Genomic DNA, 20,801 nt, shown 5'->3' on the forward strand with positions numbered 1-20,801 from the left:
TCAGCTCAAATATCCTACAATTTTATGTTGCCACTGCATCACACAAGCCCCTCCATAATCTCTGACAAGCCTTCAAGTTGAAGTTAGTGATAAATTTACTTATTGCCTCTACTGCTCCCATTGGAAGACAATTCCAAAGCCTCACTGTGACCTGGCTAAAATCCCTCTTGATTTCCAGAAAAAATTTCTTTATTGTCCTTTTTTTTTCAAATTTTCTCCTGTATTAGTCCCTTTTTTTGGCTTACTCAGTCCTTCACTTTTGCATACTCCCCTCATTTATTTGTAACTAGGGGAGAAAAAAAAAAGATTCTGCTTTCACCTTTCTAAGCCAAGCAAAGCAGCTACTTTAGTTCTTTCCTGCAAAACTATCTGGCATTAGGATTCCAATCCCCCAAAGAAGAAAATATATATCATGGTCAAACTCATCCTCTGTAAATGCATGGGCTGTGGCACACAGCACCTAAGTTCTGAACAGCCACAACAGGGCTCTGCATGGGACATGAATAAGCCAAAAGTCACATAGAAGTTAATGCAGTGTCTTGGCTTCATAAACAGAATCTCCTCTCTAAGCAGGTGTTTTTAGCTTGGACCTAGCTGGGTTTTAGCTTGGATTGCATTAACATTGATCACACACAGCTAGAAGGAGCTTGCAGCTACCTTTCAGCTGTGAGCGGTACAAACATCCCCAGACAGTACAAGAATGCCTGAAAGCATAATCATGACTTTTCCATTAGTTAGGCTCCTATCTCTTACATGATTATACATCCTGATCATATAAATTTGAATACTGAGAGTAAATTTTCTAATGGCCAACAGTTGTCTGTTGCCTACATATTACAATTGAGTTACAGTTAACACACTTTATAAGATTAAAATTTACAAGCTCAGTTCTTACTAGCAACCAGTAACGTTATACGCTGAAAAAAATATTCTGGATGATTTACTTTAACACTACACACGTACGTCCATCAATTTTATCCTATCTATCTTGTGATCTGTAAGTATTTAATCACTTCAGCAGCACCAAAGCATTCAGATACTCAGAGTAGATCTGAGCATGACCCAACTGCTGTGAAGCAATGCTCATGACCTACTGGGTGGCTCACTCCTCTTTGAGTTGGCAGGGAATTAAGAGTCCAGATGTGGGGACTTGGGCTTTGATATTATTGTCAGACTTCAAGAGAAATTACATTTTTTTTGACTGAGTGCAAGTGGTCTAAAGACCACTTCCTTCAAGACTGCATACATTTTACCACAGGTCCCAGCTAAATTATTATATTTCTATTATTACAGGATATATCATTGTGGTAAGAGCACAGAAAGCTCTTCCTACTTAATGGGTTCAGTCTATTTATTGCTACAATACTTTATCTCCCTCTCTTCTGACATTTCATTATTAAAGGCATCCTTCTTGGGTTTTATCTGGGATTCCAGTCTAAATAATTCTTACTTTGCCTACTCTCCAGATTGACAGTTGGCCAAGAAATGCTTCCTCTCTAAACACAAACATCTATCTTCCTCTCCATTATATATGATCTTCTGGGTACCATGAAGCAGCTGCAAGGACTACAGATTGTAGGATGCTGTAGAGGTAAGGCTACTCATAAAAAAAATGAGTTCTCAGTGAAACCCACTAACAGTTTTTCACACTGTTACTATGAAAAGCCTCAAAGCTTTTCCTAGAGTGATTCATAACCCATACCAACTTCTGTATTACACGGATTTTCTTAGAAGCACTTACTTGATGAATAATATATTTTGCACCCAGCTTCCCAGTTTGCAGCAGTCTGCCTACCCATACATCACCAGAACAAACAATTGCGATTCTTCAAAAGGTAGTGAATTAACTATTTGCATTTTTTGAGCAATTTACCATTCTTAATTTAAATTAAATGAAAAAAAAAAACCCAGTGACTTTTCAAAACCAAGTACTTTTACTTCCTAAATATATTTAAAAGATGAGTATTCTTCCAGTCTCTAGCCTAATAACGCAGAAAACAAAGGGCAAAATTGCTCTCTTGGGTCATGGAGTACCAGCTTTGTGGCTCTTGCTGCATCCTTCTCATTCTATCAAAGGGAAGAAAGATGAAAGAAAGAACTCTGCTCAGATTTACTCATAGATACAGTTAAAAGGGATGATTATGATTAACTGATGAGACATCTGTACCTTATGTATTAAAGGAATTCATATCTACATTTCTGCTAAAACCCCAAGAACTGGTGATAGACATCTATTGCATCTCTTGCTAATTCATGTATTAAGAAACTATTATCTCCACTGAATCAAAGACTTCTGGTTTGGATTTGCTTTTTCAGCTCTAATTTCTGCTTATGAGATCTTCCGGTCCCTTTTTCTGTAAGACTGAAAAGCTCCTTATAATCAGAGGCCTTTTCCTGAGTTTATAATGCATTTAAAAATACAAACTGACCAAATTGCCTTCAACCTTCTCTTCATTTAAGCTAAGAAGACTTTGTAAATCTTAAGGTTAATTTTTCAAACTTTCTTTCATTTTGTAGCTCTTTTCTTGGGTGTGCATAATTTTTTTCAGGCTTTATTATTTTATCTCAAATCAACTCTACACAGAGCTGCATAGTGAACCCCAAGTGAAGCTTGTACAGTACTGAAGCACTGGTATTCACAGTGATTCACTGAACAACTCTGGGGAGAAAACTCAGTTAATTCAAAAACTCTCAGGATTTTACCCTTTTCCTCTGAGTTTTTATGCAGAAGAAATTCCATCTATGGAAAAACAATGCAACTTCATTGCATCATTTTAATCACTTTAATCATTTTAATTTAACTGCTGGCATTAAAAAAAAATCTAGCTTTACTCTACTCTTTACTCTACTCAGATGTTCTCTAAGATACGCTTAAATTATAATTTTTTTTTTTACAGTTCCCACAACAATGAAAAATGCGATAAGAAATTCTGACCAAACACCTATTACTGCCTTGAAATTCCTACTGTTTAAAGGAGTAGTCATTAAAATAATGTTGCAGGTCTGCAGCCCAGCCCAGCAACATGGTATTGCCAGTTCTAGTAGGCTTGGGCCTAGGTATGCAAGACTTTAGAACTGAAGTCTGTCAGGTTTTGCCTCGCTGGAGCTTCGTTTTAGTAGCTTAAGTTGTAACTGCAGTTTTTTTAATGACCTTGGGGCTATTGGTTTTATTCCCACTTATCTCTGTATTCATAGAATCACAGAATCATAGAATAGTTTGGGTTGGAAGGGACCTTTAAGATCATCTCGTTCCAACCCCCCCTGCTATAGGCAGGGACAACTCCCACTAGACCAGGTTGATCAAAGCCTCATCCAGCCCGGCCTTGAACGCCTCCAGGGTGGGGTAGAAACAATCAGTTACTTATGTAGAATGGTATATTTTTTAGCTAACATAATTAAAGAAGTAATGTAGGGAAATCTGCATGATACATCAGCAGAAACTTTGAGAAGTGGAGGCACAGGATGAGGATATATGCAAGGAACTGTAAGAGGTGAGGCATAAATTGGCATTGGGAACCCTTTGTCTACAAACAGTGCCCTAGTTGTTAAAGAAATGCAGACCTGGAAATGGGCAAAACTAATGTTAGCGTTTAGGGTTAACAAAGAGAACATCTAAACTATGTAAAATGCACGTAATGTTTTTGATATTACATTAATTTGAAGGATAGTGAAGGAAAAGCAACATTGGCAGACACAAGAAAACTACCCCAAGTGGATGCTAGGCTGAGGAATAAGCATTCCTGGTGAAGGATTGCAGGTGCTGAGGGCTCACCACATCCCCTGACACACTAGGCTGAAGCTACCAGCATTAGTACCAGTGGGAAGGTGAATATAACTCCAGACAAAGAGAGAGCTACAAGATGCATGGATAAAAAAGAATAACTACATTTGTACAAAGAACTTTGTTTTTTAATAGTTGTAATCATTCATTTTCTTTTTCTTCCTTTTCTGTAATTACTAGACCTGGACTAACAATAATTATTTGATTAGACTGTTAAGAAAATGGTCTCCATGCATTTTGAAGAGTTCCCTGTAACAAGAAAACTGAGATATCTTTTCATACCAAGAAGTGATTAAAAATAATAATAAACAATGAGTAAATTGAGGGGGAATGTTAAAAAACAAACAAACAAACAAACAAACAATATGATACTAGCATTTCTGGTTGATAAGCAAAGTGCTTCTGGATTTTACATTCTGACATAAAAAATAATAATAATCCTGGTTTATAGGGTTTTGACTAAGATGTACATTAACAAGATGGGAAATACAATATTTTAAAGATAGTCTGTACACTGCCCAGCTTTACAGCTTGAGATTCGAAGAATTTAAAACAGTAAATATTCAAAGCTCTTCAGCAATCCTGAGCGTACAGAGATAAAAGGGACCTTAAGCAGATTTTTCCTCTATTATCATCACAAGTACTTGTTTGGAACAGATGATGCAAACCTAATTACTAGCTCAGCTTACAGGGAGGCTTTAAGTTTCAACACAAAGTGGTCAGATATTTTTAAATTATTAAGTCATAATGTAATTCATTAATATAATTTTAAAAGGTATCTAATTTTTCTTCATATTGAAAGAAAAAGAGGAATCCAAGGAACTCTTTAAGATTCATTTTTCAAAGAATGCCATTGTTTGGCTTTGGGTAATACTCTGGATTATTCCAAGAAGCCACCAGGGTAATTCCTCTCTTATGTTAAGAAAATCAATTATTGAAGTACAGAGCTGCATTTTGTTCCCACTTCCACTTCTGCATATCTCCTGTAGACAGCAGGGCTGTAATTTTATAAAGAAGTGCAGAATTTGAAAGCCATGAGATCTCTGTTAGTGTGAACGCAAAACAGGATAACAGGCTTTCATTCAGTCATAAAGGTCATCCTGACATGGAGCCCTGAAGGTGACCAGAGAGTGACTACGAGCATGATGGCCATACCTTTCACTACTCCCTTTCATCCTTTTTCTTCTTCAGTTTTCTCTGCCATCATTTCATGCTCATGAGCAGGCACGAAACAGAGCTCAGCTCTGGAGGAATCACTGCAAAGAGAATATCCCAAGCTTCCCCTATATTCTCATTTCAAAGCCACAATGAGAGTAAATGAGGCATCAAACCAAGAAGATAAAGGCTGCTTTCATGCTACCCACCCACAAACTGCTTCTGCCACAGCTTAACTTGGTAGTCTTCCAGGGACTACACCAGCCCCAGCCTTCATCCATGTATGTTTTCTTTTTAGCTATTAAGGATACCATGAAAAACTTGAGTTTGAAACTCTAGATTTATAGACAGCATCTGCAGGAGACTTTAGAATTAAACTGCACACTTAAATTCTCAGTGATTTTCCTATGCCTGTAATGAAATAACATAAGGTAAAATAAACATTATCCAAACCTGGAACATTTTTTTTGTTGTTTAAAATCTACAATAATAAACTTTAAAAAAATCATTTTATCTTATTACCACCTGTACTGGAAACTATAAAAGAACAATGGTAAAAGCCAGATTTTTAAAAGCTTTTATTTTGACATTCCACAACTATGAACATTATGTTTTAGAATTCTATTATTCTTAAAAAAACAACTAACTGAATGCCTTTTATCTTCGCATATTTGTACTTTTTTTTCAGTACATTATGGTGGGTTTTTTTTTGCAAAATTGAAATAATGGGAATGTGATGAATAAGAATATTTAATAACTGCTGATATTACATTTAAAGAATACCATCTTACCCAATGAGCTATTATTCAGGACACTCTCCAAATGCTTCACCATTGCTTCAATATCACTGTCCTGAGGATAAATGAAATAATGAACAGCATTAGTGTAACCAAAATACTACATAAAAAAAATAGTGCACCAGAGGTATGATCTTACAAACATAAAGGATATTGCTTACAGTAAAGGGTGTCAACACAAGACTACTACAAGGTGAATACATTGCTCACAACCTTTAAAATATTTTCTTCTCCTAAAACAGTAGGCTTGGGAATCGTGTTGTGTAAAAGCACTTATTTAAGTCAGATTCCTAGCAGAACACAAGTATGTAGGACAGCTGTGCATATAACTAAAAGAATGTGCTTACTGCTGAGGTTTGTGTGCAATATTTGAAATTATACCAGTATTTTATTGGTTATCCTTGAAATACCTAAAACAATACTGGAAAAGGAAAGTACACATTTCATAACCATTCCAAAATTTCTTAAGACTTATCATAGTTGCCACTGCAAAATAATACTTACATTTCATTTAATTTCACCTACTTGCATATCTCATAACAATGAATAATTGAAACTGTAATTAGGAAAGATTTTAGCACTTTTCCATTTTAAGTTTTCTGTTACAAGACAGACAATTAACAGCTTTGCCATGATATATTTCATGTGAAATGTCATTCATGTACACTGATGAAAATTAAGATCTGACCATTAAGAAAGTAGTACCAGCTCCACGAAGTACATCACATTTCATTACAATGTAAGAGAAAACCTGAATTTCTAAAAGCTCTTACCATACCTCGTGTGACAGTATGGTGACAATATGGCATCCTTTGACTCCTTAAAACTGAACATCAAAAGCTTGACCTTGCTGAAAAATCCACAAAAAATACTGAGCAGCCTATGTTTTAAAAATGCCAGAGAACAGGAAAGGGAATTTGACAGGTGCACAGAAGAGAAGCACTCTTACACGTTAAGAGCCAACATGGATGAATGCTTGGACATTTCAAACTCAGAATGAACAAAATCATTTTGAATAGCAACAGGCCATACTAAGGATCCCAAGTCAGGCATTAGAACCCTAATGGAGCAGTTTTGGGGTAATAATGAACAGACACTCCATTGTGCTGATCCATTGGATCTCCAGGTGATGATAATTTATACTATATCGCTGCTAATATACTACATCACTGCAGCTATGATAATTTATGCCAGTTGATTATCTGGCTTGATGATCTCAGGAGCAACCTGGAAACTGAAAATAGTGAGCTAAAATATTGTTCTTCTAGACTATGTAATAATGAAGAGGGCTAATTTGCTATTAATATTGTCACTAAAAGAAAACACAAAGAGCAAAGTGATAAACTGCAGTAAAAAGCATCTCAGCTAAATAAACGCAAATTTGAAACTTTCATGGTTCACTAACTTTTCAAGATGAAGCACCTTCTATATCTCATATTTTGTAGTTTATTTTTAGAAATACTTTCTTATTCTCTTTCACATTGTCCCATTTATTAGCTCTCATACAATTAGAAACTAATGTTCCTAAAAAAACAAAGAATAATAAAATGGAAAAGATCCATTGGCTCAAGGAGCTAGAAGTCTGGAAAAGTAACTGACAAATTCTTGCTTGAAATTTGTCCATCTGCATATAAGCTGCAGAAGAGAAGGAAGAAGGACTCTGAACTCCAGTGTTATAACCAACACAACCAAGATGAGATGTTTGGATGTATGTAGGGCTTAAAACTGGTGAAAATTACACATCTACAGGTGGACATTGCAGTTGAGATCACACTAGCTGTACTGAAAGTTACCAACAAATACGAAGTAGCTGTCTCAGCTCCCATTGTAAAAATTCCAATTATAAGGAAGGAGTGCCTGACTCCACCTTCTGATATGAAAAGGTATAATTTTGTAAGGCCACACTCCATTTGTCATGATGTCTGTGGGAGTCTAACATAGCAGGAATTAAGAGCTTCAATCCCTTCCAACGTTATGCATCCCAATGTGTTATTTGATTAGACGACTTGTCTGACCCCCTATTACTGCAGGAACTACTGCATGAATATCAGAAGGGTTTTTTTTAATTTTTGTTTGAAGTAATGGGGTCACCATTAAGCACTACCAGACACAGCACTCCTGCACTCAATCTGCACAAAACCAATGAGCGAAGCAATCCTGACATTGGATAATTGAGAGGTTTGCTACGATTAAGATGGTAAATACTTTACAGGTCCTAATGCAGTGGATTGACTTTCAAAAGCTTAATCTGTAAAGGTATTTTTGAAGAGTTAAAGAGTATGAATCCCATCATAGAAATAGGAGTAGGAGTTTTTGTATTAAGTAGATGACTGCTAAAGCAATGCTCTGCTATAAACTAGCAAGATCAAATCTATTCTGGTAGGACTTGAAGCTTATTATTAAAGTTGAGCATGATACCACCTACCCTTGAGTGGGATTCATCTCATGTAACTGTTAACATCCAGAATGAAGATGCTCCATGCATGTTAATAACTGCAGATCCCTTTACAATCAGCAGAGAGAAAGAGGTACCTCTCAGCATATTCCATCTGATCCACACATTAGATGTTTTTGCCGAGATAAAATTATTCCCTAACAATATGTATTTCCCCTAACTGTACAGAGTTTATGTTTAGTTAGGTCAGACATGTGTGTACATATAAGTCCCATCTGCGTTGTCTTCAAGCTTCCTGCTGAATTTTTTACTCAAGAAAGGGAAAACTGAAAATTCTTCTCATTTCCCACAAAAAAAGTGACTGCATCAATAACCACAAAGGCAGTTCCACCTTATCTAAGGTTCTGGCCAATAGGAAGGCAAATAAGTAAGGCTATTTGCTGCTTTGATAAAGGAAGTCCAATAGGCAAATGCTCTGAGAGGGTATGCATTCTTAACTCAGCCTAGGGAAGCCAGTTTGCAGAGTGCCAATGAATGGTGTGCACATGGACTGCTGATGAAGCAAAGCCACAAGGCGTGGAGGGGCTGGATCCTGACAAGAGGTGTCAGTGGGGTAGCGCATCCAACCTAGCATCAGTTCTTGTCACCACTGAATTCTGAATCACTACAAAATGACTGAATGTCATTGCTCAAATGTGGCTGCCAACACCCAATTTATTCTGCATTACTGAGAAATCTATTTTTATTTTCTGCTCTTCGTTAATTCCAAGCAGCAGTCTGTCTGTTCAAAAACAGTATTGATTGACACTTAATGATATTGTCAATGAAAGCTGAATGAAAATTTTAAAAGGCATTCTGAAATAGGAAAACAGAAAAAAAAACCCCAACACTCAAAGACTGATGAAAGTGAGTAATAGTTTATTTTTAAGATTCCATTGTGGTAGATTTTTCAGGCAATAGAGTTTTTGTATTTCTACGTGTTGTGAGTAAACACAGACACAGCAAATGACAACAAAGCATTGCCTCAGATATTCTATTGATTTCCAACTATTTCTTTAGACCACAACTGTATTCACTGTTAGAGAATGCTATGTGTTTAGTTTGAAAGGTAAGAGGATATTTTTAGGCTGTTTATGAGTAAACTCCAAGTTTAACTGGTTGAGAAAACTTCAGAATTCCCTGCTACTGTGGCAGAAGTAGCATTTTGAATTCTCACACAAATTTTTAATTTCTGCCTTAAAATTACATCTTAAAGAACCTATTAATCCAAAAATAAAAAAAAATATTACAAGTTATTTGTAATTTAATTAAGAGTTGTAGCAAACTTGGTTGGTTTCCTAGAATGTAAGCAATACTCTACTCTGCAGATTTTGCACGTTATCTCCAATAACATTTGCCATCCTAAGCAAAACCAGACAGTACTGTTCAGAAGCACTGCAGCAAAATGTTTTAAGTTGATGGCCCAGGGTGGAAAATAATTGTTCCTGAATGCCTTAGGAAGATCCATTTTCAGAACTGACTTGGACATTTAAGTTCATTGATTTCACTGAGACTTGATCACTAAAGACAGGATTCATTGCAGCTCCTCCTGATCAGATCTAAATTAGGTGCCTTTTCCAATAATCTTCAACCTTCAAACTGCAATCCCTGGGAGTTTCTTGTGGCAGCCTTACCAGATGAAGCTACTTTAAGCCTTTCAATAATAAGTTTTCTTTCTATTGACACTTTCTTGGATTCTTGGAAAAGTCTATAGATGTGCTGGTTAAGACTTGCTGTTGTTAATGCTTACAGTTACCTTACTACACTAGAAAACATGAATAATACAGAATAATACAGAAAATAAGAGGAGGCATCTAGAGCTGCCAATCTTTCCCCAGGAATTAGATCTGGAATTCAGATATTGAAGAATTCTTTCAGCTTTAACTTAACTTAGGTATAACTAACATTACATGAGAGAACCCCACTCTGTGTTTATGGCTACAAGAAAATTTACTGATAGCAATACACTTTAAAGCATTCATGGGAGTGTAATCCCTAATCTTGAAGAAATGCAAAAATCTTTCTAATCAATATGTATAATTCATTTCAGACATACTCCTGTAACTAATTCATGACACCAATATAGACATGCATTTGTAACAAAAGCAAATTTTAGTAATATCAGCAGGACAAAATCTTGGAAGAGGCTTCATTTACCCTCGGAAAATGAGCATCAAGGTTGCACCGTTTTCTCATAGTTCACACATACCTGATGATTTGCCTTAGATACAGTCTGTGACACTTCCACATCCTCCTCTGCTTCGCTGTCTTCTGAACAGGATTCAAACTCATCATTATAATATTCTTCTGCAATTTCTGGGTCTTCGGGGATCTCTAGAGGAAGTTTAGAGTTTATAGTATTATACAGACAGACAATATGCACGACCTTAGAAAGATGCAATGGATCTATCACCCACGTTATGTCACTAACAATCTGTAATTGAAAACTATCGGATAGGTCATCCGATTAAAATGTTTACCTTTGATGGCATGATAAGTAGTGCTAAAGCTGCCTCTGTCAAAAGGCTGCACCCTCATCACATGGAAATTAATGACCTCAAAGGATCTATACTGAGTTTAGGCTGAAGTCACTAAACTATAGAATAATTTAGGTTGGAAGCAGGGGATCATCTAGTTCAGTCTCACTCAGAGCATGAGTGAGACTCAGCCTTCAATTGAATCCAGCTTTTGTGAGCTGAAATTATGTCCCAATTTGTTTTTTTCTAACATATATATTATGTGATGAATATAATGGCTAGGTTAAATTGGAAATAACATATATCAGACACTATAAGCAGTGAGTTAGTAAAATGGCTTGAAAACAGACTGTACCTGCTTCAGCAAGCTGTCCTTTCTCAGCAAAAGCCCTTAAGCACTTGTTCAATTTTAAGCAGAGGTCAGACTGAGGTGACTATCAAAACAAACGGCAAGATCCCTGTTTTTCTAAACAGAAAGCTTCAATACAAAGGTTTGCCTGTGGGAAGCACAGGTCAGTGACAGAGATGAGACCAGAACAGGGGGAAGCCCAGCTCAGAACCTACCCCATCAACAGCCTTCAGCATTCGTGCAGGGAAGTGCACCAGGAGAGCTAACATCTCTGCTTTATTCTAGGCAGTGCTTAGTAAGTTATTATCAAGACAATTTTCATGCAAGACCAGGTATGACATGTTTATGCCATCAGTTTTCAAATAGAAAATGTTCCTGCTTCCCTGGCTGCTATTATTACGAGAAATTTTAGCTGAAGATTAAAAACATTCTAATATCAAGCTATTGTAAATCACTACAATCTTAACATTAGCTAATGCTGACTTCTCCCATTCTCCCAATTAAGTCCACCTTGTTCAATCATGGAATCATAGAATCACATAATCATAGAATGGCTTGTGTTGGAATGGACCCCAAGGACCATCAGGTTCCAACCCCTCTGCCACAGGCAGGGCCACCAAAAAATATAAACTGACTAACCTTAAATATTACTGCCTTGAAATAAATTCAAACGATACTTAATGTAAAATTAAAAAATGCATTATAGATTTTTAAAAAGATTGTTTAAAAAATACTTGATATAAAATTAAAAAACGCATTATAGATTTTAAAAAGATTGTTTCACCATTCATTTTGGATAAAAAATATCCAAAAGATTTAAATAAGTGAATACAATTAGAAGATGCCCTTGGATTTTGGGCAGGAGGAATCATTCCAATCTTTAAGGCATAAGAAACTCAGTGGAAAAAAAAACCTCAACATATTTATCTGCTGCACTGGGAGGTTTAAGTTCTCCTGTCGACATTTAATCTCTACTATTATCTACTGTCTCCAGAGCACTTTCAAAAATACTTCTTATTTTGTAGATTTACTTCCAAAATGCTGACACATTTGCACTCAGGTTTTTCTTTTTTAATACATTTGGGCAAACTCCACTGACTCAGTTTCTAACAAAAAAAACCCAGTAACTTGTGTTGCCAGGAGAACCTCAACCCCCCCCCAAAAAGCTTATTCCACATAAGAAAGCATTTATCATTTCATATAATTATTTCAGTTCTCCAAAATGCCATTAGACAGAAAAGCCTAACACTTCATCTCAATAAAAAAATAAAAATGCTAAAACCCGAACTCTGAAATATTCATTTTTAGCATATGAAGAACACTACTGAAAGCAGATATGTGTGCATTTCCAGACACAGTGAACATTTGTCTTTCTTTCTATCAAGGAAGCTGTCATTACTGTTATTTCTTTAATTTTATTAGGTTCATCTGCATGCTATTTACATGCCTATAAGCATTCGTGTAGCTATCAATCAGCCTATTATAATGCAAACACTGTGCTTACTCCTAGTGTTTTCTGACCCTCCCACATTCTGCATTTGTTTACTGCTAAACAAAAAACACAATCCTCCCCTTACCAACTGAACGAGGTACAAAAATTATAAGGTACATGCTCTAGCTACAATAGACTTATCAGTAGCTCACAACCAGGCAGAACTGAGACTCATGCATCCAAACTATCCACAGAGACAGGCACTGGATGAATCCTACTTCCACACTAGCTTTTGTATCCTTTCCACAATTTCTCACTTTACCACTTGTGACATTGTTTTGACAGCTATAAAAAGATGGCCACTTAATCTGAGCTCAGTAACACCATTTTAAATATTATTACAGACATAAGAGATATTCCAGGACACAGATGTTTATTGGCTCCAATTCTGAACCTGTTCCAAGTGACATTTCTCCAAGGAAAACAGCAAGTACAGTGGATAGGAGCTTGGGAGCTAAATACAGTGAGGCTTCATAGTTACTTTTTGTTATAACAAATATCTTTAAACAGGACACTATCAAAACAACAAATTCATTTAGAATGCTAGAACCATGAATCTGCTACCACACAAAAATTCAGGTGGAGGAGTCAGAATGCAGATTCCTGCATTGCCTGTATTAAGAGACGTGTTAGGATAAGCTTCCATGGCAGCACCTCATCAGTAAGACAGAGATGCCATCAGGCCTTAGCAATGAATTCCAGTTTGATCCCATGTGAACAGTATTACAAACCAGACTGGATGCTGTAGCAGACCCCAAGCTAGGTGGGGTGCCCTCCTCCAGCAAGGAGGGGCTGGAAGAGCTGGGTTTCTTCAGCCTCAAGAATGGTACATAAATGGAAAACCTTAATGATGTCTACAGCTGTCTGATCCCAAGAGAGAAGGAAGATGGAGCTCAAGAATTCTCAGAAGTGTACAACAATAGGATGAGAGGAAATGAACATCAGCTTCAACATCATAAATTCCAATTTGAATTAGGTAAAAGAATTGCAAAGAGAGTGTTCAAATACCAGAAGAGTACTTAAGAGAAACGGTACAATCTCAGTAATTGGAGGTGTTCAAGACTTGACCAGACACAGCCATGAAATACCCGATATGAGTAGATCTTCTTTGGGCAGGTGATTGAACTGGAGACTGACAGAGGTTTCTTCCAAATTGAATTATTGTATGATTATGTGGTTATGTGTTGCTACACCAACCAATTATTTTGAAATATGACAGGTGTATTTGTGTGTGTGGCCATATTAAACATAGACACTTATGAGGTGATCAGAAATATGACCATTTCTGTATTCTCTGAAACAGGTAGACATTCTCAGAAATCACTGGCAAAAGAGGATGATGAATACGACTGGCCAACACTTCAGAATCAGTTATCTCAGTGCATCATTTATCTCAGAGCTTACTTCAAGAGAGAAAATAGAAAGAGCTGAGGGGCATAGCCACTAGGAGAGTAGTTTGAAGCCCACAGATATACACCCCAGGTTACACAATCCTCAGTGAGAGAAAGGCTTTGCATCACTCTGTGATCCAGGTCAATATTCATTCAATTAGGAAAAATAACATAATTCCATTATTATAACTTATGATAACACCATTTGTTTGTTTTCAGTACAGGACAATATTAACAGTGTCCATCAAACAGAATAGCCATCAATCAACCTGCTATAGAGGAGATATGCAACCCTGCCCATGGTAGGGGGTTGAAAGTGGATGATCTTTAAGGTCCCTTCTGACACAAACCATTCTGTGCTTCATTGCTCAGAAAGTCAATAGAAGCTTTTGTCCTACTTCCACACTAAGATGAAAAAGACTCAAGGGAAAAGAATTGCCTAGGAAATGAACTAAGGGATGTAACAGGACTCTTGTGTCCAAAAAAGTCTTATATGATCCTTTAGCATAAACACAAAAGGACTGTGGTCATTAAAAGAACTACCTTCTGACAGAACCATGTACAACACAGATGTAAAGAAAAATTATTTGTTCTAAATGAAAGCCGGAAATACAGCCAAAGTTAAGCATGAATATTTTGTAATTCAGTTTTTAGCATTATAAGGAAAAAGCTTTGATTTACCTGTGGTCTTCACTGACTGATCATTTACCTATGGTGCAATGCCTCAGAAAAATTGAGATAAAGAGAATATAACTCGGAGTAGCATTAGGAGGGTTATCTATTGTTTGATGTTAAAAAATGAGGTAGTTACTTAAAAGAATTTTTCCAAAGAAAAGTTAGTATTATTTTAGCCCAAATGAAGTTGCCAGGAAAAACATTTTATTTCAAGAACACAGTTCTTTTACTCAAGCCTTCCACCTCTTGATATTTTATCAGTATATCCACAAGATGAGCATGAGAGAGAGATGTTGCTAAAAGGAGTTGTTAACAACAACAACAAAAAAAAAAACAAAACAGCAAGTACGCATACTTTTATCACTTTTTTTTTTTTTCCTTTCTGATTGATAGTGGTCAAACAAAATGGGAGCTCTGGCAAGCAGTGGGAATTACATGATGCCATGCTGTCTTTCAGTAACAGCCTAAATTTCATCAAAACTAAAAGTTTTCAAAATATTCAGAAATCCTTTTAGTGCTGACAGGTGAATGAAGAGAAAGAATGATACAGCAATATAGTCAATAACAGGGTGCACTTAGTGAGCCCTGAAAGCCATTTCCTTTATGCACAAAGAGGCACTATTACTGTAAAAGTTGCTCTATTACTTGCACAATGTCCAGCAGGAAGAGAGCAAGAGCTGTACATTAGAGGAAAAATGACCATCTTGCAACATCAATTTAAAACTACTTTAGACGTTGCTTTATTTTAAACTTTTTGTTCAGTCAAAGTGTACTTTCAAAGAAAAATATCAGTTTTCCTGTTGAATCTGCCCAATGCTTTCCCTGTCATTGCAATGATAGTGCTGGGAAGGAAAAAGTCCATACATCAATACAACAAGCAGCCCTTTAAGAAAGCCACTTCCTCATCCCTGAGATTCAGTTCAAGAATGCAATTTTCAAGCCATAAAATGGGGATATTTTCACAACAAGAGTAGAAAACACAGAAGAGTTCAGATCCAAACCTGACATAAGCACTGCACACATTAGATTATGGACATAGTAAAGATAAATGTAAACTATAAGTAATTTTAGTTTAAGCAGTAATGTAAATTATGTTGGACATGAACAAAACCAATGTCTGCAACCAAGCGAATCTACAAGTATTGAGATCTCCAGCATCTAGATATAATTAGCTGGTGAAAATCAATGCATTTTCTAGATTGCAGGAATACCATTTGCAGATTAAATAGCAGGAGAACATAAACTAAGCACCTTCATTGCTGTAACTTTCTCTATTCCTCCAGCTAGTTGTCTGAGAGCCACAAGCACTAAACACTAAACTGGTAAAAACTTCAAACTAATCCAGTATTTACAGCTACTTTCAGAGCAGATTCTCATTCACTTGGAATTGGTTCCAGCTTCTTATATCACCATGCAATTTGGCCCAGCTCCCCTGAAATGCTGGTTGGTTTGGTAGGTGAGCCAGAATGCTGCAGCTGGGGGCCACATTGGAATATGGAGTGTTTTTCAGTACTATTCTGCTCATAGATGCTTTTATTTGCTACTCAATGCCTAGTGTGTCCTCATTTCCACTGGTTTAACCTGGAGTTTGAAGTGCAGTGTAAAGTTATATTGCCTGTTAAGTAAAACTATTTGAAACAAAAATTTAATTTAGTAGTTGGGTAGAGATAGTGATAGGAGGATGGTTGGACTAGATGATCTTATAGGTCCTTTCCAACCTTATGAACTTATGAACTTATGAATATTTCTAACAAATATTTACAGTTCAGAAATCATACAAATATTCACCATAAGTTCCAATATACAATGCTTAGTACATATAAAAGCTCAGTGCATTTGCCTCTAACTGTTCCCAAAATTCATGCAGTGTTTTGTAAATGCTTTTTAACAGAAGCCTTTGGAATGAGCAAAGGGACCTACAGAACAAACTTTAACAAGATTTGGCTGGAATCACTTTAACTCTAGTCATTGACTAAGGTGATTTTTGAGGTAAGATCTATTTATTAATGCCAAACTAAATAAATGGGAAAAATAATTTTAAAAAATTAGGAACTATAGAGTAACACAATTTAATCCCTTAAACTTTGAGTATTGACAGTTTTTCACATAACGACTTTTAAAGACTACATTGATACCATTCTGATGTCTTCCCTCAGAGAAGCTGTAGGAGCAAGACTTCCAGGAAAAAGAGAGCAAATTTTTGTGAAGCCATGAAAAGATGCAATTAGCTAGGCAATCCAAACAGTGCATGACTTTGGCAAGGACTTCCTGGGTTGTTTTGTGAGTACAGTTCAATTCCCAAAGGCCTTCAAAGATGCTAAAGCATTTTATCAAAAATGCTCTTCTACATAAAATAGGACAGTGCTATTCTGCAACAAGGCTTCTAAACTACTGTAAATGCTAGACATTCTAAAACTCCATAAAATTTCCAAGAAAATCTCTAATTCTGTGGCTGCCCTCATGGAAGAACGGTTTAAATGGGAGAGCAATAAACAAAGGAAGAAATCAGCTCTCCAAGGGCTTTAGGCAACAATCACTTAGACAGTAATAATTCAGTCAATTAAAAAAAATACTAATACTAATAATAATTTTTAAATTGATTACTTCTTCACTTAGTGGCTAAAACTTGCAATTTTTTTTAAATAGAATAAATCAGGTTTAATATTTATTTAATGGAATCTGGGATGAAGTATGCTTTCGATATGAAATCAAGCAATGAAAACGAAACACAGATGTACATACTCCCAGTGTGCCCATACCCTCAAACTGTGTGAGAGTGGCAGGGATTCTGGCACGTGCAAAGGACAAGTGGAGAACTTGGTAGATGCAAATGCCAGAACTAAATAGTCAAGTTTCTCTCAGCAAGCATCCCATAGTAAGATTTCAGCAAGTAGCAAACTGGGAATACACCTTATGGTTTCAGAAATATTCCAGCTTATAACACAGACCTGCACTTTTACAGCTACTATGACACTACTGTTGCATGCTTACATACTCACTCATCAGCGGTTGCAGTCCTCACCTTCCTACAGAAGTAACAGCAATGTAAATCAGTGCTCGAGAATATTCCTCAAGAATAAATACACACTTTGCTATGACTCTAACAAACGTGTGATGTCTCAGATGAATTTCTCCAGAGTTTCTCCAATTATTTTTATTCTTCTTTTCCAGTCTGATTTGCATAGTTTAAATTGGACAATGCACAATTTAGCTCTATGGCCTAACTATTTCAACTGTAGTTCTGAGAAAGTGTTATACAAGGACTTGTCATCTTTCTTGAGAGAGGTGATCCATGTCATAAACTCATTCAAACTTATGCTTAGCTCAGGAAAAGCTGTTTTTCCTTCAAACAAGAGCTGCTGAGGACTTACTGGTTTTGCATAAAGTAGGGTAACCACATGAAAGAGGAAAACAATGGTTTGGACCAATGCAGAAATTACTGCAACATTATCTTCTTAACTGAGACAAGTTATTCTGGTTACAAAGGATACTATAACGCAGAAAGGTTCTTAATGCTACTTCCTATAAATGCTGTTCTGTTCTCTTCAGGCTTGCCAGACTGAAAAACAGAACAAAACAGGACTTTCCTAAGAGCCTTTGAGCTGTGTGATTGCCTGAATGATCATAACTTCGGAATTGTCAGTTTTCCAATCATTGTGCTTACATACTGTTTTTATGGGCACTACAGAAAATGTGCATGTGCTGATATGCCTAAGGATGCATTGAAAAATGTAACAATACTTTATTGTGAGTGAACGTTTACTATTTGAGAGTCAGCTTAACTTGAAATTCAAAGGAAAACGCACATAACTTACAATTAGCAATGGAAATAGAGAAATAATGTATTCAATTACTGTAATGTCCTTAGCTATTTTGGAATCGTAATGAAATCAGGGGTTTGCCAGATGTAATTTCTTGCAATGTATTAAGCCCAGGAATTGAACATGATGATAATCTCTGGAGTATAAAGAAATAAAAAGAGAATACAAACAAGAAAGATTGTGTAATATGTTCCTTTAACTTATATCTTAAGATTTTGTATTCTTTTTCTTTACAGATAATTTAAATACAGAAAGTAGTTAGCTTAAGCTATTTTGCTCCTTTAACTCGGCCCCTTCCCACACACAGACAAGCCTAGTATGAGCAGAGGAGTAGATTATGTAAAGCTAATACTTTTACAGGGAGGGAATGAAATGGATCACATCGCAGGTGAAGTCCCAACATATAATGTACTGGCAATAAAAAACATGCAAGACACAATGTTCTTTTTGTGGCTCTTAAGTCCAGTGCTGTTCTACTGAATGTTTGGTTTTTTTCTAGCCACTTAAGTGCAGTGAGTCCAAGCCCTTAGAATTTTTTATACATTTTCATATATAATTTACTGAATACTTAAAAACATGTATCTTTCTCGCTCTTGTTTACCATGTCTCATTAGCTGTGAATTTGATATGAGTATAAAGTGTCACATTTAGCCATAAATATCAGTGCTCGGCTTCATGTTTTCATGGCTGTCAGACTGTAGCTTGTTGAATTTAATACTCCTTGTAGCACCTGTAAAAAGTAAGGCATTTTGGTAGCCTTCAACCCAGTATCTTTCAACTCCAAAACTGATCCAAATCAGAAGGATCTAAGATTATGGTAAGGAAAAACTACTACAGGTTTTCAAACTGTATCTAAAACTGTTTCCAGATAGCTCTGTACTACTACAGGTTTGAAAACTGATGGCCACTTAATCTGAGCTCAGTAACAATCTGAGTTCAGTTTGAAAACCTGTAGTAGTACAGAGCTATCTGGAAACAGTTTTAGATACAGTTTATGGCCTTGCCACCAATTTCAAGGTAATTCTACTGTATAAATTGAATCAGAAATGCTGAACACTTAGCTATTACAGTTGTATAACAGGATTACACCTTGCTCTTCATGCATTATACCACTACAAAGACTGAGCTTCTCTACCTAGAGCATTTTCTGTGTAGCAAAGTAAGAAACTTTGGATATTCCATGCTAATTTCCCGTGAATAAGTACCTAAGTACATTTCTCTGGGTTCATTACAAATAAATCTCCATAACTAGCTTTTCCTATTTAATAAATACATCTGCAACTGCAGAGCTAGTCAATAGGAACTGAGTAGTACAGAGAGTTGGGAGAAATCATGCTGTACAATCTGGCTTCATTAGGTAATAATGTAACCAACACAAAAGAGATTGCACACAAATAATTAATGTGATGTACAGATAGAGCTGCAATTTTCGATGATAGCCCAGAGTATGGTAGCCCACAGAGAAAAGCTGCAGTGGTCTACCAGTACAGCAGTAATCCATGGAAAAGAGCCTCAGCATCAGAGCAACTCTGATGCCAGTCTTTTTACAAATACAGGGAACATATATTACTACAGACTGTATGAGTGAAGACAAAGAGCTTCAGAAGATGAATATAATAACTTCAGAAGGAAGAAAAGTAAAGCACATTTTAAGACTTTTTTTATTGCAAGGAATATTATCTACCCACTTGCCACAACTTTTTGAAATCCGTGGTGTGCAGAAGAATAATTATCCACACCAGAAAAATCTTTTGCTCTAGCATGCATGCAAAAGGCAGAAAAGCCTAGCTCCAGGAGAAATCTGGTCCTCCTCAGTTCCAGAACCTGAACATTCACAAAGATATTTCTTAATAACTCAGCATGCCTGCTTACTTATCCTGCTAGCAGTGCATGCTAAGAAAATGCCCTTTTTTTGTATGATTATGTTCTCTTAATATACAGACTGCTGTTTTATGAAAGACTTGATTTTCCTCAACCAGCACTACAAGCATGCTGACAAGGAGGGTGGGAAGGGCAGAGATGCAAGAACAACACAACACAGCTATCCAAGGAGAGGTCTGCTCTGCTGGGGTCAGTATGAACAGGGCTGCTTTACAGGAGCTACGCTGGTGAGCATCACCAATACAAAGAAGGAAAAGGACATAATAACAGCACACACAGCTGAGCTCAGAAACTGAAATCATGTAAAAGGAAAATTCAAAGAATGGAGCCAAGCATTTAAGCCATAATAACCTATTGCAAACTGTGAGATGACCGTTTGAAGCTTCTTAAGGAAGGAAAGTTCAGGTATGCTGTGAGTGGCCAGTGCTAAAACAGGTGAAAAGCACAGTAGTATTTCATAGAATTATAACACAGAAGAGTGTTACTGTTGCCTATGAAAACACAAGGAAAACAGGAAAAGAGAGGAAAATAACTACTTAAGCTGCAAG

At 36.5% G+C, this 20,801-nt stretch overlaps 1 protein-coding gene across 1 annotated transcript in view; it reads right to left on the minus strand.

The window, feature by feature from the left end:
- The window catches only part of NEK11 (NIMA related kinase 11), an 85,911-nt gene that overhangs the window by 15,962 nt on the left and 49,148 nt on the right, over positions 1–20,801 (minus strand). Inside the window, exons 12-13 of the mRNA XM_065753204.1 lie at positions 10,377–10,501; positions 5,728–5,788 (exon numbers count right to left, since the gene is read on the minus strand). Of these exons, the coding sequence (XP_065609276.1) occupies positions 5,728–5,788; positions 10,377–10,501 (186 nt within the window). The remainder of the gene's footprint in view (positions 1–5,727; positions 5,789–10,376; positions 10,502–20,801) is intronic.

Source organism: Cyrtonyx montezumae, unplaced genomic scaffold (assembly GCF_038088225.1).
Source record: "Cyrtonyx montezumae isolate F1298 unplaced genomic scaffold, pur_monq_1.0 scaffold_8, whole genome shotgun sequence".
Classification (NCBI taxonomy): domain Eukaryota; kingdom Metazoa; phylum Chordata; class Aves; order Galliformes; family Odontophoridae; genus Cyrtonyx; species Cyrtonyx montezumae.